At 42.9% G+C, this 22,886-nt stretch overlaps 1 protein-coding gene and 1 pseudogene across 1 annotated transcript in view; one reads left to right on the forward strand and one right to left on the reverse strand.

Moving 5' to 3' along the window:
• CDH3 (cadherin 3) overlaps positions 1 to 22,886 on the reverse strand; it is a 42,931-nt gene that overhangs the window by 16,776 nt on the left and 3,269 nt on the right. Inside the window, exons 3-6 of the mRNA XM_016164619.2 lie at positions 3,119 to 3,198; positions 1,857 to 1,982; positions 1,498 to 1,653; positions 1,261 to 1,405 (exon numbers count right to left, since the gene is read on the reverse strand). Coding sequence (XP_016020105.2) covers positions 1,261 to 1,405; positions 1,498 to 1,653; positions 1,857 to 1,982; positions 3,119 to 3,198 — 507 coding nt within the window. The remainder of the gene's footprint in view (positions 1 to 1,260; positions 1,406 to 1,497; positions 1,654 to 1,856; positions 1,983 to 3,118; positions 3,199 to 22,886) is intronic.
• Positions 14,339 to 14,457, forward strand: LOC118611663 (annotated as a pseudogene).

Below are 22,886 nucleotides of genomic sequence, written 5' to 3' on the forward strand. Positions count from 1 at the left end.
CGAGTGAGACCCCTTCCCTCCCAGCTCCAGTTCCAACCTTGCCCACTTCTGAGCTCTGAGCGACTCCAACCTGTTCATCAGCTTGGACTCATCTTCCACTTTGTGATGATGCCCATTTCCCATTTTCCCCTTCTTTGAGACATAATCCTCATAATTTTAGGCTGAGCATAGACTCACCTGGAACAAAGACTATTTCCCATCCCTTCTTGCAGCTAGCTAAGGCCATCACACTACATTCTGACAAATGGGATATATGACTTTAGGGGAAGTGTTTTTCTGAGTATAGGGCTTAACTTCCCCACTCTTTCCCTCTTCCCACAGGTAATGGCTGGAGCTCGAGCAGCAATCATGAGGTAATCTTGAGAACCAAGTTAGAAGAACAGAGCAAAGAGATAGAAAGAGTCTAGGTCGTCAACACTTTAAAGTACTATTCCCGCCTTGATTGATCACCTTTAGGCTTCCTGAATCTAAGGGGAAAAAATAAAAGCTTCCATCTTGTTTAAGGTTCTCTTTTTCTCATGGGAATTTCTGTTATTAGTCTAATCGATTTATACTTCTCTGTACATCTTGTCTACATCTCAGAGGGAAAGGAAAAAGAGGACCCTTTCCCATCAGCACCTGTTTGAGATCATTAACACTGACCTATTTTCCTGGCGTTCTGCTGGCCCTTCCCATCCTCTTCTCCAGTCCTGGCAATTTATTTTCCACTCATCATAAACCACTGTCCAACACCTCCCCCTCTGCTACTTTCCTTGCAGCTGCCATTTCCCAAAGAACCTTGTGTTAGGTGCTTCATGCTACATAATTACATAACAGTATGTGTTATTTCTAATCTTCACTATTCTTTAAGGTTGATATTATTATTGCTATTTCCAGATGTGAGAAGTGAGGCTCAGAGGTCAAGAACTTGCCCAGGGTCACAATAGGTAAAGAGGGAAAATTAAGATTCAAATCTAGGTCTCCAATTAGTGGTTCTGAAACCTGGCTGATCATCTGAGGTTTCTGGGAAATTTTCAAATATACAGATTCCGGAACTCTACTCCAGATCATTCTTACTCAGGGATCTTGGGACAGAGTGGGGCAATCTGGATTTTAAAGAAGATCCCAAGTGATCTTTTGCACAGACAAGGAGGTTAGGTGTGGAGGGCTCTTCCAGCCTTTAATAGTCTAGGATGACTTCCAGATGGTTCTAGAAGTTGACCCAAGGCCAGGTCTGGGCCCAGCAGACCTCCATAGCTATATCCTCCCCAGTCCTCTTACCGGGTACGACCCCCTCCAAGACACTCCCTCTGAAGACATCCTGGGTGAACTTGGGCTTGTGGTCATTCTGGTCTGTCACGATGATGGAGATGTTCATGGGCTCTTCCACTGAGGCACCATTCTCTGACACAGCGTGACCAAAGAGCTGTGGGTACACAGGTCTTGAATCAGCCTGGCGCTACCTTCCCCACCAGGCCCTGGGGCCCTGCTTCTCTTTGGATGCTAAAGATTACTTGCCTCATACTTGGCAATCTTCTCCCGGTCCAGTGGCTTATTCACTAACAACCAGCCTGTTTCCTTCTCTATGGTGAAGACACCTTCGGGAGGGCTGTCTGCCCCAGGCCCCGTGATGCTGTAGAAAATCTTGGTGCCTCTGTCCTTATTAGATTTGAGCTGGAAGTGAAAGGAAATGGCAGCTGACAAGTGACAAATACCTCATGACTGCAGCAAAGAACCCCCCATGGGGAAGGGTGGAGAGGCACTCGCTGCTTCCGTGACAGAGGCTTTCCTCTGCAGGTCCCAGTGCTCAGTAGCAAGAAACCTCAAATTCAGGCCTTTACCCACCAATGACTCCCAGTGAGAAGACACACTCATACCTGATTCAGCTTCTGGGGGAAGGGACCTTTGCCATTCTCAGAGACAGATATCGGTGGGACTACCCATTCTCTCTTGCGTCTTCGTAAGATACGTTTGGATGGGAAGATCTTCAACGCCTTCCTTTCCTGCAAGGTGAGAAGACCTCTTAACCCAGATATGCCAACATCTAGAACATACCCAACATCCTCTCACCTACAGGAGTTAAGGGTGAGGAGAGACCTAGATGGGTCAACTGCAAAAGAAAACTTGGAATAATCTAAGCATTCACTTAGGAGGACCAATTAAATATTTAACAGTACATCCATCTAGTGGAATATGATGTAGCTCTACAAGGGAGGAATAAGAAAACTCTCTATGTTCTGACATGGAAAGCCCTTTGACATATACTGTTAAATGAAAAGAACAAGGTACAGAATAATTTAATACAGTTTAGCATTTTATTTTACAAACACTTGCATAGTGTTTAATATATGCCAGGCACTGTTCCATCTTTTGTGTAAAAAGATGGACAAATAAGACCATATATTCATATTTGCTTAAACATACACAAAGTCTAGGGGGATACAGAAGAAATTAATAATGATGGTTATTTGTGGGAAGAGGATAGGAAGTGTACTGATATATTTGGGTGCAAAAATAAGGTGCACACGTGTGAATAATATGTCAGCTTTTGCATGAGTCTATTTTTATAGCTGTATATATGAAACATATAACATATAAAATATAAATACATAACACATATATATTTAAATTCCAGAAAGAAACTAGTTAAATAGTGGTTATCGGTGTCGTCTCTTGGAGGAGTAGAGAGGACATTGGACAGATGGAGAGAAATAAGGGGAGGCTGTTCATTGTAAAACTTTTCAATATTTTTTTAGTTTTAAACCATATAGATATTAGCTATTCAAAAAATTTAAAGAAACAGCTGCACATGGTCAAGTGCCTCACAGGCTCATGGGACTGGCAGTCCTGTGTTGAAATTCCCTTCACTTGGGGTTTACCTAGATGATAGGGGAGAGATGTGGGAATCCAAGGGACAAGGGCATTGGCCATTCGTTATTCACAAGGCAGCTCTCTATCGCCCCTACTGGGCAGATGCAAGCACCACACTGTTTAGATCAGTACCCATGCCCACACCTGTGGGCAAATGAGAACTAACTCTACCTCCTCTGAAGGGATAAGGTGGCTCACAATGGCAATATGGGCATGCATAAGGAATATCTTTCTTCCATCCTGCAAGTGGACATAGTTATGTCGTTACCTGGACTGTTTCATCGTTCAGCACAGTGAAGTCTTCTGGGCTAAGCAGGGCTGACTCTTGCCCAGGGTAGCTCTTGAAAACTAGTATGGGGAAGGGAGAAAGAGAGTATTAGTAAGGAAAGGCTCCTGGAAGGTACCCTAGGGGACGTAAGACCTGACAATAGCCCCAACCGGATCAAGGCCACTACAGAAGGAGACGTGGCCATGGCTTACTTCTTCTGAGCAGTAGTGTGACCAAATACAAGTTTCAGATGGGGCTTCCAAGTTTGTCCTCTAAAGGGTGGCCCACTTTGTAGACAGTTTGTGGACCAAACCCCTTTCTTTCTTGGCCAACCCAGAAAACCAAGATAGACGTTGAATGACATTAGCCCCCAGGGGCCTCATGAGACACAGAGGTGACCCAAGGTCACAGCTGGATGCAGAAAATTTTCAGCATTTCTAAAAGCCACGACTCTACCTACACGTAATATGCATCCTGCTACACGGTCACCCACAAAGGTTACTCTGGACAACCTCTGGTTGTTTCAGCTTATCACGCTCCTTCTGAATCCCCCCTGCTTGGCCACCCTTTAACAAGAATTCTGAGTTAACAGCTACCATTCACTAAGCCAGAGACTGGGCCCACTTTATCCTTACAACTACCCTACTAAGGCAGGTATTAGCCCCTTTTCAAAGACAAGAACACTGAGGCTCAGAAGCCAGGCTGGCCTGACCCCAAGGGATTCACTGAAGAGTACTCACAACCAATGTTCTTATCCACCCTTCCTCGTGGCCAAAGCATGAAATCGGGGAACCTGCCAGGGGCCACATCTGGGTTTATCGGCACCATGCTTTGACCTAGTGGTTCCCTTCATGATGGCCCAGACACCAGAGCTACTCATTTTTCCAGGCTGCGGCACAACCAGGACCACGGGGACAGTGCTGTGCCATGAAAACATCAAGGGGAAGTCTTCCAAGTGTTCTTTTTTGAAAAACTGTCCTTTAGTTTCAGATAATAATGATGATTGTTTTTTAAAATCCTTCCTCAGTATAAGAAAGGATAGCAGATGAGGTTTTTTTCTTAAGTATAAAAGTAATGTGAACATGATAAAGTATTCAAACAATATATGAGTATAATATTTAAAAGGTAGAATTCCAAAGGATTTATATTATATCCAGTATATATATATATATATATATATATATATATATATATATAACTCCTAAAACTCAACAACAAAACAAAACAATTTAAAAAGGGGTGCATATTTGCAAAGGACTTAAAAGGAATTTCTCAAAGATATACAATGGGTCCATAAACATCTGAAAAGATGTTCAATATCATTAGTAAATCAAAATCACAATGAGATAACACTTCACACCCACTAGGATGGCTATTTAAAAAGCCCCACACAAAGGAAAAATAATCAGTGTTGACAAGATGTGAAGAAATTGGAACCCTCATGCACTGGGAATGTGAAATGGTAAGGTGCCTGTGAAAAGTTTGGAGGTTTCTCAAAAGGTAAACAAGGGGTTATATTAACATAGGATCCAGAAATTTCACTTCTAGGTGTATACCCAAACAACTGAAAACAGATACCTGTACACAAATTTTCATAGCATCATTATTCACAATAGCCAAACGGTAGAAACCTGAGTGTCCATCAAGGGATGAATAAACAAAATGTGGTTTATACACAGAATGGTATATTTATTCAGCGTTGAAAAAGGAATAAAGTTTTGATACATATAAGACGGATAAACCTTAAAAACATTATGCTAAGTGAAATGAGCCAGTCACGAAAGGACAAATACTGCATGATTCCACTTACATGAGGTACCTAAGATAGTGAAATTAATAGAGAAAAAGTAAAACAGAAGTTACCAGGGGTTGAGGGAAATGGGGAGTTATTGTTTAATAGGCACAGAGTTCTGTATGGGATGATGAAAAGGTTCTGGAGATGGGATAGTGGCGATAGTTGCAAAACATTATGTATTTAATACCATTGAATTGTTTACTTTAAAATGGTTAAAGTAGTCAATTTTATGTTATGCATATTTTACCTCAATAAAAAAAAATGTAGAAGTCTGACGTAGGAGTATAAAATGTGATATTTGGGGAAATTGTTAGGCAATATTTACTGAAGCTAAATATACACATTCCCAGGACCCAGCAATTCCACTTTGAGGTATAGACCCAACAAAAATACATAGACCAAAAGATACGTATTCTAATGGTCACAGAAGCACTGTTTATATATAGCTAAAAACTGGAAACAGCCCCAATGTCCAGCAAGGTAGAACAGATAGAAACATTGTGGTTTATTCACAGAGTAAACTGAATCAACTACAAGGACATGCGACAACATGGATGAACCTTACAAACACATGGTCGCATAATAAAAGCCAGGTGCAAGAGAGGACATATGTATGATTCCAATGACACAAAGTTCAAAAACAGGCAAAATTCAGCAAGGTGAAAGAAGCTAAAGACTCTGGCCATCTTTTGGGGAGAGAGGCTAGTGAATGGAAGGGGACAAAAGGGAGCTTAAAAGCATACAGATCTGTCTTCTGCTCTCCAGAGTCCAGTGCCAGCTCCCTGGAGCCCAAGAGCTCTTGCATAAAGGCAGGATCATTTGTGGAAAGGCTGGAATGTGCCCATGAGAAAGAGAAGATTGCATAGAAACCAGATCTGCCTCCTTGACGACATCCCCACCGGAGTCATGGGCTGTGACATGCTGGGCTAGCTGGAGGAGAGGAAAGAGGGATCTAGGCCTGAGGGTCCTTGAGGGATCAGCTCCAGAGGGTCCCAGAGGTCAGCGATATCCCCAGCTTCCAACACACAGCTTTATAGCATCACCTTCTGAAAAATCTTGCTTTGCTTTAGGGCTTAAATGACATGTGGCAAAGGGTTAAATTATCTTAATATAGGGCAAGAGTTAATCTATGGAGCACTCCATGGATTATTGATCCAGCTATGCAAAATATTTAGTAGAGTTTTACAATTATCTAGGAAAGTTATTATGTGATGGAGAAAAACAAAATGCAGAGAATGTAGAACTGCATAAATAGTATATGTAATTAGACACAGAAAAAAAAGACTGGCAGGAAATCTGCTTTCCTAATGATTGGAGTTACCAGAAATTTCTTTTTCTTTCTTTTCCTTTTTTTTTTTTTTGGTAGGTCTAAGTTTTCTCTTACCATGAATCTCTTATCAGGAACTGTGACACTGCCCCCAAGGCTCCCTCAAACTCATATGTTGAATCTTAACCCCTAGTACCTTAGAATGTGACTATTTGGAGATATGGCCTTTAAAGAGATGATTAAGTTAGAAATGAGGTCAGGGTGGGCCCTAATCCAGTATAAGCAATGTCTTTATAAGTGGAGGAAATTTGGACACTGACATTAACAGAGGGAAGACTATGTAAAGACCTAGGGAGAAACTACAAACTAAGGAGAGAGGCCTGGAAAGAAACCAACCCTGCTGACACCTTGATCTTGGACTTCTAGCCTCCAGAACTGTGAGAAAATAAATTTCTGTTGTTTCAGCCCCTCAGTCCATGTTACTCTGCTACAGCAGCCCTAGCAAACTAATGCAATGATCACCAATCTCAAGTCAGGAATCCCTCCCCTCATGAATTACTATCAACAGCTGACATTTACGCTCTTTCTTACTGAATCTTCACCAAGCACTCTATTCGAAGTTGGGAAACCGAGAGGTCAAATGAATTAAACACCAAAGTGGTACATAGGCTGTCCTCAGCCTGAGTCACTTTCTTAAACCACTATGGCTATACCGTCTTTCTGATATACCCCAGTTTTGTTTTGTTTTGTTTTTCTCTCCGCCCCACCTCCCATGACTTGTTCTTCTCCATCTGTTGAAATAGCAGAGATTGATTTTTGGTGCCTAGTGAGGCAGTGTGACATTTGGAGAAAAGCGCTAGACTTGGGGATAATAATAGTAGCTCTTTTAGAGAGTTGTTGTGAGGATTAAATGAGAATAAGTGTAAAGGACTGACAGAATGCATTAAGGCAGGGTCTGCTGTTAATACTGTTGATGGAGACAGAAGACCCATTCTTATGCAGGCTCTGACATTAACCTGGTGAGTGGCCCTGGGTAAAAGCATGCGAATTCTCTGGGCCCAAAATTGTTTACTGAAGCTTTAAGCTAAGGCCTGCCTTTCCTTAACTTGAAAGGAGTGAAGCATGTTATTAGAGGCAGTATTCAAGAATAGTAGGACCAAACATACTTTCTCTTTGATGTAATAGGAAGAATAAGAAAAGCGTAAAAGAGAATACCTAAACTCACTAGGTGATTCAGTGTTGCTTAAAGCTGTGTTAAGGATGCATGCAAAGGTCCCTCACAACTCTGTTGGTTAGAAACATCAATACGTTGATGCAGAATTTGATTTATTAGGAATTTAGTTTTTCTCATTTTGAAGATAAAAACTAGGCTTCACAGATCCATCTTGAATATTGCATAAGACAGAACCCCAAAATACACATTTGTAAACTCCAGAACCATATACAGACTCTTATACCACATGAGGAAACTGGAGTTCAGGGAAGATGCCCAAGGTCACACAGCTAGGGAGTAGAATTAGAATCCAGGGTGGTCACATTCTAAAACCAGATTCTTCAACACAGCATTCATTTAAGAACTCATTAAATGTCTCCTATGTGCCCAACATTCTTCTAGACACTAGGGATGCAACGGGGAACAGAAGTGTCTCCCAGTACCTTTAAAGTTTTATAGGATATTGCTTCCTGTCCACAATCACCTTTCCTCAGCTATCTAGCAAACTAACCAACAATGCATTGATTACAACAGCAAAAGTCGAGAAAACCTAAATGTCCATCCATACGTGGTTAACTTAGTGTCATGATACCATCTATACAAGAGAACACTATGCAGCCATAAAAAGTATAAAAGATGAGGAAGCTCCTATGTATTGATATGGAAAGATCTCTAAGACATATTGTTAATTAAAAATAAAAAGATATAAAAACCATAACAGCATCCACCCTCTCCTGGGGGGGCCTACTAGGTGCCTAGATGCTCTCGCTGCAACTGAGCGCTTGAATGCATAGGGAAGGCCAGGTAGTTCTAAGCAGACAAAATAAAAAAATGCATCCAGGAAAAAAACAATAATAAATAAATAAAAAGATGTAGAGCAATGTAGTCTCTGCTCATATGCAACATTTGTATTTTTAAGTTGTATTTGAAAAATACCTCTGGAAGGTAGTATGCCAAAAAACTGGTCTTATGGGTAGAGAAATCAGCAGCTAAGGAACAGGGATGTTTTTCAGTGTGCACCCTCCTGAATTCTGACCCACATGAATGCATTAGCTATTCAAACGCCAATAAAAAATTAAGTCACTTTTTCCATTCTTAAAACTATCCTCTTCCTAAGGGAAAGTCTTCAGCCAGCAGAGGTCTGGCCAGATAAGCCTGTCCGCGATTCCCCTTAATGAGACCCTCAATGAGCCCTCCAGTCCTCTCCCACCAGGTCACCCAGCAGGAGGCTAATGGACTGATGTCCTTATTACTCAGAAGCTTTAATTCCCCAAACTCTAAAAGCTGCCAGGAACCCAGAAACCCTCTTTCTGCCGTCTATGAAATCTACACCCCCTCTCAGAACGCACAACACACTTCGCTCCTCTGTTTGCTGGCACACTGCCATTATTGTATGGTTCCAGATATCTGCAGCACGGTATCTGGGCTGTCCATCTATTTTAGAGGAGAGAGTGCCAACAATCAAGAAGCCAATAGTCATGCCTCCCACGTAGCCTGCATTATTCCAGTTGCACCAGAGGGCCTGGCCCCATTAGCTCTAACTTGCATTCACCTGGATGAAGAATACAACCAAGGTATATGAGTCAGGCAGGCAAGAACAAGCCTCAAAGACCTGAGACACCCAATTAAGTGTTTTGCTATCCAAATCCTCAGGAAATAATCTGCAAGGTGGACATTACCACCCCAATTCTGACAACTCAGGAAGCCAGAGAGGTTGAAGTGCCACAGGAAGCCGCTTCAGAGAGGTAAGTATACAAGGCCCCACAAAGAGGAAGCAGCAGGACCAGATTTCAAATATTAAAGGCAGGTAAGTGATGAAGAATATGGGATTTGGAGTCTGAAAAACTTGTGTTCAAATCTATACCGTGTGAGCATATGGAAGCCCTCATTTGGAAAATGATAATAACAATACCTACTCCTAAGGTTTTTGGGACGCTTAAAAGGCATAATGTTCACACAGCACCAAACACTGTGTATGGATGGCCCAGAGTAAGCCTTCAATAAAAGGTTCTGCTTCCAAGTCTGGGCCTCTCTAGACCACACAGAAACTGTCTCCCAAAGTGGGTAAGGGCTCAGCTACAGCCACACGCTTTACCTGAGGGATGAAGCACTGAAGGGAGGAATATACAGGACTAAAGAGCAGAAAAGGGAGCTGGCTCAGTCTGCTTTTGAAGAGGACTGTGTTTAGGGGTTCTCTGTGCTTTACTGGGGAAGGCAGACCTCGCGGACAAGCTGACCTGCCCAGGGGAGCTTGCTGAGGCTCCTGTAGGAACATGAGCAGTTTCCTCCACCAGCCATGAGTCACAGACTGGTAAACGGTAAACCCTGAAGCAGATCATTACGACTTCCTCCCAGATGCTTCCTGGCACCACTGGTTTGTATCACCAGTTTCAAAATGAAATGGATCTAAAACCAGACCTCTCATCATCACTCATTCCCCTTCCACCCCACCTTCCAACACCTAGTGAAGTAAGCCGATTCCTATTCCTGACTGCGGCCTCCTTCTCAAGGCCAAGTCATGGAGGCATGAATGGGCTTGCATCAAACTCTGGGGCAAGCTGGTAAGCTCTGATGAGCACATAGGGCAACAGTTCAGATTGTTAGGCTGGAAAACAGATCTAAACATAGCTCTTACTTCCATACCCATCTGAGCCTTAAAGTCATTTGGCTGCTTTAGACTGTTTCTCCCACAGAGATTCTGAATCACAAAGTGAGTGAACCAGGGGGAAAAGGTAGGTATTTATACCAATATAAGTTGATAGCTTTCAGCACTAAGCCTAAATACACATTCCTAGAATACTGTTGGGGAAGGGAGTTAGTAGCCTGAGACTGCATCTAGAGAAGTTAATTTTAAAAACAAGAGTTTTGAGTATCTGCACTAGATAGAAATACATCCAGTAGAACCAGGAGTCCCAGGCCCGTGCTAAAAGCTCCTCTCTAAAGACCGCCCTGCCAAGCCTGGCCTCAGATCCCGAACTGGTGCCACTATAATAAAATTTGGGTAAGAAGAGTTAAGTCCCTGGGGTACTAGAGCTGTTGCAAAAAGAAAGCTTTTTAAATAGACTTATAAAAACTGATGGATACTGGGCTGAGAGCTCATTCCAGGCCTGCTTTTAGGTTGGAATTGCCTCAATGCTTCCAAACTCTCAAGAAACACCTTGAAGGTCAGGAACATGTCTTCTCAGCCATGATGGAGGTACTACACAGCCCTAGTGTCCAACCTTACTGGATGTTTTGACAAAATAAAACAACCCATCTCTCTGGGGATAAATGTCTTTCAAGTGATCAATCTTAGCCAGTTTTCCTACTGATCTTTGGGCATTTTGACTAGAAGGGAAGAGTGTTTGAAAGTGCTGCCCCAAAGGGCAGTTGATGGGGGACGGGGAGAGACTGCCAAAGAAGTCTCCATCAAGCTTGGTTAGGGACATATCTAGATCATTAAGCAAACAAATTTGTCCTTGTAGCTATCGCTACCCTCTGTTAGGGATTGGGGTAGGAAGGTACAGGGGAAAGTATATGGAAGTGCCTTGAAAGAAGATGTTGGTGTTTTTCTGAGTAAGACTACATGTATATATATATAAAAAAGGTTCACTAAGAAATACAGATGAAAAGGTCAAGTATTGTGAAATATTTGAGAAATGGGTGCCGCCATATATTGTTAGATGATGGGGGAATGTATTATGGGCACAACTTTTCTGGCAGTTAAGCCTTACGCAAGTCCTTTGACCCAGAAATGTGCCAGGAAATCACCCCAGATGTGACAAAACCATAACTGCAAGGATATTCATGACGGTTACTTAAATGGTATAAGAAAAAGCCTCAACAACTTAATTTTCAACAGACTTCTTAATTATGTGTGCTACGAGTTGCTCAAATGTCTTATCTATAGCCTTAAACAGCATAAAAGAAAACCTATCAAGGAAAAACAGTGCTCTGCTGGGGGTTGGGGGAGGGAACAGGTCAAAAAACAGCCATTTATAGTTTATAGCCTGCTCCTGACAATTATAACATAAAGTATTAATATTTTCATACTTGAGAGATAGGGGGAAGGGAGAAGGAGAGGGAGAGGGAGGAGGAGAGGGATAGACAGACAGGCAGACAGATAGATAGGGCTGAACCTTGGCTGCAGCAAGGGAGACTAGCTGTCCCCCAGAACCAAATGTTCTTCCGAGCAAAAGAAACCCAGGCTTGTGGAAAGCGAGCAGGACCAGCTGGAGCAGGCCAATGAGGAAAGGCCATGAGGCATGCCAGGAGCCAAAGGGCTCGAGGCCCCATTTGAGTGCCCCAGGAGTCACCCCAAGGCATGCCAGGAGGTAAATTGCTCAAAGAAGCTCAAGGTGCTCTGCCAGAGCCGCACGGAGCGACTCGGTGCCCTCTGAGAAGCTAGACTCTTCTACCCAAAAGCCAAGAGGCAAGTAAGCAGACCCACTGCCATGGAGGTGTTCGTGATGATTTGTCACAAGATCATGATCTCCAGAGAGGCCAAGGAGTTGAGCATCATGCTGGAGCTGAAGCACTTGATGGAAGGCATTCTCCAGTGGCCGCCAGCACAGCAGCGGCTTTACAGAGATGACCAGCTGCTGTATGACAGCCTGACCCTGTGGCTGTGTGCCTATACCTGCCCCCACCTACACACTGTTCAACCTGGATCTTCTCGCAAATGGGGCCAACAGGGCATTGGAGGCCCACAGCATGAAGCCCTGCTCTGACCCACTGAAGTATACCATGAAGCTGGGTTGTCAGGGGAGCAGGGCTGGAGGGAGGGCTGCAGAGCAGCAGAGCAATGGGAGTGGGGATGTCTACCTCGGATCGGACACCCTCAACAAAGACTCGGTTAGGGAAGTGGGCCTGGAAGATCTACGGAAAATGTTCATTTGAAAAGATAAAGGTCCATTATGGGTGATGACCTCCATTTTGCTTATTTTCCAGGTTTTCCATAGTAAACGTTTGTTTGCAGTTAAAATGAGATGTTATGATTTTCCCTTCCTCTGACTAGAAGAGTTATGTGGTAAACTCATGTTGTTTAGAAGAAAAAAAAATTATTTCTAGAGGAGTTAGTCTTGCCTCTCTCCAGAAAGCTCTTTGGAAAGAGCTGCATTACCCAGATTCCTCCTTACTCTTGGGAACTGGATCGTCTCTTAAAATCCCCAGAGGGAATCCCAACTGGGTTACACTCCACAGCACCTTGGGTGTTTGGAGTTTGGCTTGCTCAAAGCTCCACATGAGGTGTGCTATATGGCTCACTGGTTCCTACCCTCCAGGACCACAGCTGAACAGAGATTCCAGTCATCAACCTATGAGAGCAATTAAGGGGCTGACAAGTAAAAGTTGCCATTGGCCCTGCGTCCTTGAGCACATCCCTTCATATTTCACCCGTGTAAAAGTGAGCATTCAACAAATGTAAGCCCTTATTAATTCCCATTCTCTAAAATGGAAACACACACACACATACCCATGCTCTGTTTAGGGCCAAACAAAATGTGTTGTGTTTTTTTTTAAAGCACAATTAAGTATTAAAAACCAGGGACAGTGATTTAAAAAACAAAACCAAAGAACTGGTCATCCAGGATCCTGATGTGAGCAGAAAGCTATAAATGGATGAATGAATCAATGAATGAATCAATGAATCAATGAATCAATGAAAAAGGATCGGTGCCATAGAAGCAAGCATTAGAAATCAAATTCAAAATACCTTGCTTCTTTCATTCACATCTCAACAGTTTGTTCCTTTGTTCTAGATCCTCTCTCAAAGAGATATATTTAGCTCTTCAATAGCCTTCACATCATAGAGCAATGGTTCCCAAACATAGCTGATAAAATTACTGAGAGACTTTTAAAAAATCCAGACTCCTTGCTTCCAGCCCACCCATCCCTTCTACTCAATCGATATCTAGAGGTCAATCTGGGGAAGACAGTTCATTGGTTTTTTTAAAGTTCCTGATTCTCTCATTTATTTCTTATAAGTAGGTAAATTGATACGGCTGTTTGAGGGCACTTCAGAATATGCATCAAATGGATCCAGAAAAACAAACGTTACTGGCTGCTACAGTTTTCACCCATATCTGTGCAGGGCAGGGTAAGGGAGATATCAGGCGAGAAGTCCAGTCTATCAAATACGATCCCTATAGCAAAGCTTCAGTAACCCCACACCTGTTCTACCTGTGCAACTACAGTACACACATGCAGAAAGTAATGTCACTTCAGAAACAGTCTCAGAGGTCTCCCAAAGACTCAAAAAGCCAGTGGTGAAGAGAAAGGGGCTACTAGGAAGCCAGATGGGTAAGTTTTAGTGACACATGAGTCAATATCAGTGAATCAGAATCTGGTACAGAAAGTGACTTAGATCTCTGGACTTAAGAGAAAGGTTGATGAACCCGCGGTTCCAGAAAGACAGGGAATCTCTCACTGACATTTCAGAAAAATTGAACTTATCAAATTTCAAGGTTATTTCTCAAGATCAGCTCATGCCCCATCTACCAAGAGAAGGAATGGGCCCTCCAGCTTATGAACAAGACCTGACTGCTGCCAAATGACCTAAGTCCTTTACTCTCCCAAGGCTGGACCAGTTAAGCTGGAACCAGTGCAAGGTAGACCAGGTAGCCCGCTATTTTGAATATAAATGAGACTGGGATTCAATGCGGTTACCTGGAGAAGATAGCAGGAAGGATTTATGCTGGGGTGTCCAAGAACAGACGCTTTCTCAAGCAGAACCCTAATCCAAGCCTCAGCACATATATGTTCCAAACAATTATCTAGTACTGACTGAGATGAAAAGATCTGTCCTTTGTTAGGGTGTTTGTTGTAACCTTGCAAATGGTGTCAAGTCCAAAAAGTTTCCCTTCCCTGTTTCTCCTTAAGTCTTTTTTCACCTGCCCCTACTTTCACAAAATTGTTTGGAATAACCTGGTTCTTTATATCTTTCCTTTTATTTAAATAGAAACAATTGTCTATGGCCATGCTACCCTGAACATGCCAGATCTTGTCTGATCTCAGAAGCTAAGCAGAGTTGGGCCTGGATAGTACTTGAATGGGAGACCACCTAGGAATACTAGGTGCTGTAGGCATAAACAAACAAACAAACAACTGACTTGAAAGCCCATGGAACATTAAAGAGTAAGGACTTCGCCCATCATTGCTCTTTACTAGGTATATATCACACTGGTATCAGACACCACTGAACTGCCAAATTATCTCTCTCAAATCCAGCAATGTAAGAGAAATCACGCCAGAGAAAGAAAAACAGACCTGGTCTTTCTCTACTTGTCAGATTAGTAAGCGAAGTCAGTACTATTTCTGTTCTATAATCTTACCTTTGGCCAATGTGAGTTGCTGTTTTTATTAGTGTGGTTTTAAAGTTGCTGGGTACTAAGCTTATCAATTAAAGAACTTTGCACATTAAAAAAAAAAAAGTTTATGATCTTCTTTATTCTTAGCCTAAATATGATACTTTTCCACTGTCCCCCAGGGAATGGCATATAAAGCACTCTGCTACTCAAGCCCCAAATCTGGATCTCAGAAGCAACCTAGGCTCAAATTTTGGTTCCACCACTAAGTTTGGGGAAGTTGGTTTCCTCACCTATAAAATGGGAACGATGCTAACAATATCTACCTCAGTTAAATGAGTTAATACTTAGCACAGTGCCTGGCACGTGGTTAGTTGGCCTCATCTTCCTAGACCACTTCTCCCTCAGATACCCGCCTCTCCCTGTCAATCGCCAAGACTCATGCTTCTCCATCTCTACCCCCACTATTTAGTACATACTACATCATCTTTAGCCTAAGTGAGTGCAAAAATCTCCATTTTAAAAAGAAATCTTTTTAAAAATGCGATAGATGATATATTTGAGAAAATGAAATAAGATCAGTTCCTTATTCAAAACTCATCCATGACATGACATTGTTTTAAGGATAAAAAACAAAATAATGTGCCCAATCCCTATTTCTACTGTCTAGCCACATTAATTCTCTTTTAAAACGCATCACAACCCCTCCGCCATAGGACCTTTGCAAATGCTGCTGCTTCTGTCTACAACAGCATTTTATATTCCCACTCCAGTTTTACCCAGGTAACTCCTAACACCTTTCAGATTCAAATCCGAAAGTTACTTTCTCAGGGAAACTTTCCCTCCGCCGTCCCAAAATAGATCAGTTGCCCCTGTTAAAAAACTCCTAGCTCTATGTAAATTCCTTCCACAGAACTCTTCACAGCTTGTAATTATGTTTACTTGTTATTATCTAATTACCTATCTCCCTTACTAGTTTCTATCATGCCCAAAGGCAAAGACTGTGTTAGAATTTGCTCGTCACTGCATCTCAACACTTAGCACTCAGCACAGTGCCCGATACAAAGTAGGGGTTCAATGAACTACAAACATCCTTTGACCCAGCAATTTTGCCTCTAGGAATGCATTCTAAAGAAATATGTATACAAACTTGTCCAGCTGTAACAATACTATTATTACCACCATGGACACCTAACATTTATTTACTTCATGCTTTTTCATACACTAACTATTTAATCCTAACTACAGCCTTATGAGATCACCATTATCATCCCTACTTTACAGATGAGAAAACTGAGGCATAGAGGTTAAGCAACACACCTGTTCACAACTAGTAAGGAGACAAATTAACTCAAGCACAGTGGCTCTGGAACTCCAGATCAGACCCTCTACATTATAATAGTTATATTTTATGTAGACTTCAATTATAGAAATGTGAATTGGTGCCATAAATATTAAGTTTCACTTTGTATGCAGAGTTTGAAGAAATACAATCTCCAAACTAGGAAAAAGTATATAAAGTCACATAATTTCAAAACTGGAGAGACCAGTGAATTTTAAGCATCTCCCCAGCTCCCTCACTCCACACACACGCACTTCACACATGTTCGTTCATATGAGAATATAAGTCTTGAATCATGGGAGTTATTAACTTAATCGGGTTCTCAAGAATGCATCTTTTACATCAATGCAACCATGCTGCACAAGACTGTGTATTGCAGTAACATTTGGGTTTAAGAAAAAACCCGTAAGTCCCTCTCCGGGGAAAAATAAGACCAGAAATGAGTATCCTCTTTAAGAATGGAAATCAATGTTTATTCAGCACAATGCTTGCTAACTAGCTTTTGAAATCTAAAGAAAACTTGAGGAAAAAAATGTATTTTTGCTTTGTCACATTCTCAAGCTCTCAACACTCCAGAAAAAATAATGAAAGTGCTAATAAATGTGATAGTGTACTTCCAAGTTATGCAATTTAGAATTTTTCTTTTTGGTCATTTTAAATGCTTTTGAAATAGGTAATTAAGACATAAAACAATGGTTAGTGTGAAAACTAATGATTTTTAAGTGGTATAGCAAAGCCTGTCTTGACGGTATTATTCAAACATAAAAGTGTAATTTATCTGAATGGGGTTAAGATGAAAAATTCATTTGATCCTTTTTCTACATGAGTCTTTCCTAAAAAGGTGATTCCTGATAGATTTATAAAACTCCAAACACTTTACAATTTCTATGTTAGCTCCTCCCCACTGCCACATCTTTAAAGATAAAAATAGGGATCAGCTATATAAATCATGGTTTATCTACCATGTAGACGACCACGGAGCTGTTAGCAGTCTGGAAAGAGGCCTGATTCAGCAAGTTAAAAAAACAAGTTGTAGAATAACGTTTGTATGCATAAAGTCCAACTCTTATTTTAAAAATTCCTATATGCATTCATAAGTTTTTCATAAAGAAAAAGGTCTATAAGGATTCACAGTAAGCCATTAACTGTGCTTATCCTTAGGGAGCAGAACTAAGGAAGAGAGGAACTTTCACGTGCTTACGTCTGATCTGCTTCTACTGAGAGGCAGTGGAGTTAAAACTCAAGCTGTTTAGATTTAAATCCAAGCTCTGATATTCGCCAGAATATTTGGGGCAGCTTAAATTAACCTCTCTGGCCTCGGTTTCCTCATCTGTAAAATCGGGATAACAATAGTATCTACTTCAAGGGATGTCATGGTTATTAAACAAGCTAATACATATAAAATGTGAAGAGCGGTACCTGTCACATAGCGCTATATATGTGACTGAAAAACATGGTTTTTACAGTGAACATATATTCATATATTAATGTAAAATCCCAACCAACCAGCCCAAACCTACATAAACAGTATAAAGTAGTATAAATGGAGGAGAGTATGATAAAAATTAAAAGCACTCTAGACAACTTTGATACTCAGTCAAGCTTGCAAATTACTGACGCAGAGGCCAAAGGCAGGAGCACACCAGTTGGAGTGTGACTGAGTCCCAGTTGGGGAATGCAGAATTCTGTAAGCGGAAAAAGACCATAAAAGACAAGAAAATAACAGGTCTTGAAGCCTTGGTGGCAAGCCTCAGCTGAAGCCAATTCCACAGGAGAGGGCGGGTGTGGGCTTGGCGTCCTGTTCTGGCTTGCGTGTGGAGAGTCCACCGGCAGCTATCTTTTCTCCCTGCTTGAAGCTACAACAAGATGGGGCTCGTTGAGAAAGCAGCCCGCCTTCAGCAAGACACCAGGATGGTGAAGAGCCCTCCAGCACTGCGCTCTAAATTGAACCAGCAGTCCACCTTCTCGTAGCTCCAGGGCCACGGAGGCACTTCCCAAACATAGGACAGTTAGGGACTCAAAGCTGAGGAGCTAGGACCAGAGTAACCTGCCTCAGGCCACATAGTCTGGGATCGTAAAGCAGACCTATAACCCCACTTTCCCTTGCCTGTGCCTAGGTGTACACCATCAGGCCTGTCCACACTGCTGGGTTGGACAAGGGTCTGAAGAACTTCTGAATGGACCTGAACTGGGGGGGGAGGGTGAGGGAGGGTGAGGAATACATTATGGTCCCCAAATTTGGGGGAAGAATGGTCTCAGAAAAGTACACAGTTCTGGGGCAGCAAAGACTTCCTAAAGGTAATGCGAGACCCAGAGGCCGGAACCCCTGGGCAAGATCAACCTACTTCTAGCCTTCAACACAGGTTTAAAGTTGCGTGGTAAGGGAGAGATAATTTCAAACTAATCTTATATGCTCTTAAATAATCAAAAGTGGGGTTACTGAGATTGAGGGAGAAGAGGAAGGCCTGGGATTGTGCCTCCTCAGTCCCATCTCCCCATCTAGCCCTTGAGATGCTTAAGAGTCCTGAGGGAAAACAGCTCTCTCCTCCCTAGGGTTCTGTGCAGCCCTGAGGCTCTCATGTAGGGGAAGCAGCCACCAGTCCTCCCTCTTCCTGGCTTGTGGCCCTGCCTGTGAGTTCAAAGATAGGGTAAAGGGAGAAAAAAAGGTATTCATTTGGCTTTCTTTCCCAGGATAAGGAATTTGGGTTCACCGAGCAGGCAGCAAGACCCCAGGACCCCAAAGTTCAGCAAGACCATGGCCACTGCAGTCCAGAGGGGATTTTGTCAGCTTGAGGAATTTGTAGCCCACTGATGTTCTAGGTAACCCAGAAGCACAGGGGTGCCCAGATTCGACTAGAGGAGGAGGAGGGGGACAGAGTATACCAAGCTCCTCCACTCTGAGCAAAGTGTGGGAGGTCCTTGATGCTTGATGCTGGGGAGGTGTGGGGTGAGGAGAGGCAAAGGATAAACAGCCAGAAGCAGACTCTGCTATCAGGCTCAGTGCTACTGAGCAGGGTATCTGGACCCTCCCTTTCCCCTCCTACATCCTAAAAGGCAGGCCAGGAGTCCTGGATAGAAATGACCCCTCCCCCTAACTCCAGCTCCTGGTGATTAACAGAGGCCTGCGGAGGGGACAGGAATTCAAAGCTCTTGGATCAGAAGTTAACTATTTCCAATCTTCCTTCAGCCTGGCTCACACCCTCTTTCCCTCTCTCACCATCCCAAAGGGTTAGTACCTCACACTTAGGAGTCCAACTTGGGTTCAAACCCTAACTCCACAATTGACTAGCTGGGCGACCATGAATAAGTTATAAGTTGCAAGGTTAGGGTTCCTATCCAGTTAAATCGGGCTAATTCCACCCCCCTCTTGGGGCTATTAGGAGGATTAAAGGGGCTTATTACATAAAGTACATAGTGTAGTTTCTGGAACTCAGTCAGCTCTTGGCAAATGGTATTTAGGTTATGCTTTGTTTTGCTGGAAAGACCTTCCTCACCAGGCCTGTTGCCTGGGCTGACAATGCCAGGTAACTAAATGAAACAAGGGAGAAAATACAACTGAGGCTGACAATGTCCATAGCCTCAGGTCTGAGAAAAATCCAAAAGGGGGTCGAGAAGTGTGATGCTGGAGGTGGGGCCCAGTGTCCTGGTTCCAGAGGAGACTTCAGAGACTATGGCCTCCGGGGGGGGGGCACTGGGACCACAGCCATATCTCCTGCCTTTCCCAAACTCCTTGCTGTCTCTGTGGAGACAAAGTCCAAGCTGGGCTGGACCCTGCCTACTTCTCCTTTTGCTTCTCCTTACTGGATACTGTATGGACCAGCCAGACTACACATATCGAAGTTCCTGAAACCCGTATGATGTTCCCGTGCCAGGGAACTTCCTGCCACCTCTCATGTCCCAACCCCCTTGGCGGAACTCTTTCCCAGCCTCCAGCTTGGACATCCTGGTTCAAGCCTCCACTTTCTCCAGGTCCTCCCCAGAACATGTCAGCAGCCCTTCCTATGTGACTCTATATTTTGCCTGCCCCACCTCCCACTTGGTACACACACACACACACACACAAATATACATACATGTACAAATATATAACTTGTCTTTCTCCCTCCACTAACAGGTAAGTAGCCCACAAAGCCTGGAAATTTTTCATGTTTTGTTCACTAACGTACACCTGGCAACTAGATCAGTACCTGGGACTTAGTAGGTACTCAGTAAGTATTTGCTGAAGGAAGGATTCACTATTAAAATTGCCTGGGGACTGATCTTCTTCCTCTTCTAATGGGAGGAGCCCACTAAGGTTAAGGAGCTGTGGGTCTTGCTTACCTCTGAACATCTAGCACCCAATAGGTGTTCAGACATTTCTTGACCACTCAACTTGGCTTTGGATCTCAGACAACTCACTGCCTCTATTTTGAGGAAGGAACTAGACTTGACCACCTTGGCCATGAGGAAGCTGCTGTCCATCCACACACTGGCCAGGATAAAAATCTTCACCCAGGAAGAAGGCCTCACCGAAGAAATTCATGGCCCTGTCCAGACTTCTGTTCTACTTTGGGGGAAAGTAACAAGCATTAGTTTAAGGGCAAATAAAGGGAAGGATTTCTTCCCCCAGACAAAGGACAGTTACCAAGGACATAATAAAGATTTGTTGTCTCTAAGCATAAGGCCAAGTGAGAAGCAAGAATCCAGAAGGTATGGGCCTGATAAGACCTTTGGGGGAGAGGAGTGGTTAATCCAGAAGAAAAGCTACATCAAGAAAGAGAAAAGCCGACTTCTCGGTACATGCCTAAAGTACTGAGAGCCTCAGTTAACCTAGCAATTATGCTCCCAGGTACGTACCTAACACATCAGGTATACTTTACCAAAAGACTTGAACAATAGTGTTCACAGCAGCACCAGTAGTTATAGCCAAAAAAATGGAAACTCCTCAAATGCTGTCAACACAACTGTTGATAGTCACATTATGACTTCTGTATGACAATAACTACAACTACATCCAAAACTATGCAGGCAGTTCACAATATGCAGTAAAGAAGCCAGATCCAGGAGAATATTCGCTATGAGTCTTTTACATAAAGTTCAAATACAGGCAAATTATGGTATTAGAAGTCAGAATAGTGGGAGGGTAGAGACTGGGTAGGAAGGGGCATCTTGGGTGCTGGTAATGCTGTTTTTGGATCTGTGTGCTTGGTACATGGGTGTTCTCAGTGGTATTCGAGTAGTACACTTATTATTTGGGCACTTTTCTTTCACATGTTATTTTTCAATAACAGTATTTCTCCTTCTCGGACAGGGGAGGCCCTTCTCTCCCTCATTCTCCTCCATTGCTCTTCAAAAGCTTTGCAGAGCACATTTCCAGCCCCAGAAACTCACTACTCATCATAAGCCATGCTTCCTCCCACAGCAGGAGGTGAGGGCACCCTGCACTGGGTAACCTAGGAACAGTGCCATGTGAGGAGGCCGTAAGGGAGACCAGAGGTTTGAGACTTGCTCCCCAGGCACCAGCTAACAGTGATGTGCAACAGGCTTCGACAACCAACCCTACTCTGTTGCTGAGCCAGGAAGGCAGCCAAGCGGACTTGAAGCCCCAGTTCCCGAAGATTCATTCCTCAGAGGCATATTTTTCGGGGATCTTGGAATCCCTTGGATTAAATCCTGGCCTTAGTGTTGACTGTTCCCCGTGACCTCACACCAAGTGCCTTACCCCCATTTTACATCTAAGGAGAAGTCACCATCACTCGCTTTGCAAGGCAGTCATCAGCATAAAAAATAACTAATATGAGACTGTAAACTCTATGGCAGGGACTTAGTTTTGTTCACTGCTTTAGCTGTAGTTCTAGAACAGTGCTTGATACATGTAAATGCTAAATGTTTACTGAAAGAACAAAACATAGAGAGCATAGCACAGAATGAGAGCTCCAAAAGAAACACAATTTTATACAAGTTGAAATAAGCAAAACCACTGAAATTAATTTATGCTCAGATTTATTACTTAGAGTGTCTTACCAAAGCTAATGAGGGTTAGCTTTACTCTTACCCAAACGCTGTCTAAGGGTGAGTTGAATCTGCTGAGGGGCCAGATGAAGTATTACATTTCTTTTATTGTAATTAAGCTGCCTCTCTCAAATGTTCACTGTTAAGGATGTATAGATCACTTTAGGTCACCTCTCCTTTGTCATTGCTTTCAGATCACACTTGAAGGAAAGCAGACCCCAGACTATAGGCTTGAGCTGGGGGAACATTTCTGTTCTACCTCCCTCCACATCAACCTCCCACTCTTGGTGTAGGCAAGCTATTTCCCCTGATCCAAGCCTCCATCACTAAGACACTTACAGACTGTATCCAAGCCAGTTTCCTCTACAAGAATATTTCTAGAAAAACCTGTGATAGATGGGAATAAATGATTAAATGCTCTTGGGTTTAGGGGGTTGGTGGTGGTGTCTGTGGGATTTGGCGCACCAACATCCCACTTTATTTCATCCACCTCCCACTTTCTGGTAGTAAAAACTAAGAGGAAAACTTAAGAGTCTGAAACTTCCATTCAAGTCCCAGCTGGTCACTGCAGTGACGACTTTGATGAAGCTACAACCACTCAGGTTTCATCTGCAAAACGGCGGACCTTCGCATAACTGTTGTGACTCATGCAAATACCCACTGGGCATCCTGTTAAGTACCCGATTGTAGAGGTAAAAGTCATGTCTGTGAAGCTCAAGGAAGCTCATGAGCTATTTAGCTAAGCAAATTGAACCCATTAAACTTTTCCTCCATTTCTTCACCTTTAAAACCTCCAGCAGGGCTGAGCTGCAGGGTTTCTGAAGTCCTAACTCTGAGATTAAAAGCTCAACTTGTTTAATATTTATCTTACCAGCTT

Source organism: Rousettus aegyptiacus, unplaced genomic scaffold (assembly GCF_014176215.1).
Source record: "Rousettus aegyptiacus isolate mRouAeg1 unplaced genomic scaffold, mRouAeg1.p scaffold_m13_p_14, whole genome shotgun sequence".
Lineage (NCBI taxonomy): Eukaryota > Metazoa > Chordata > Mammalia > Chiroptera > Pteropodidae > Rousettus > Rousettus aegyptiacus.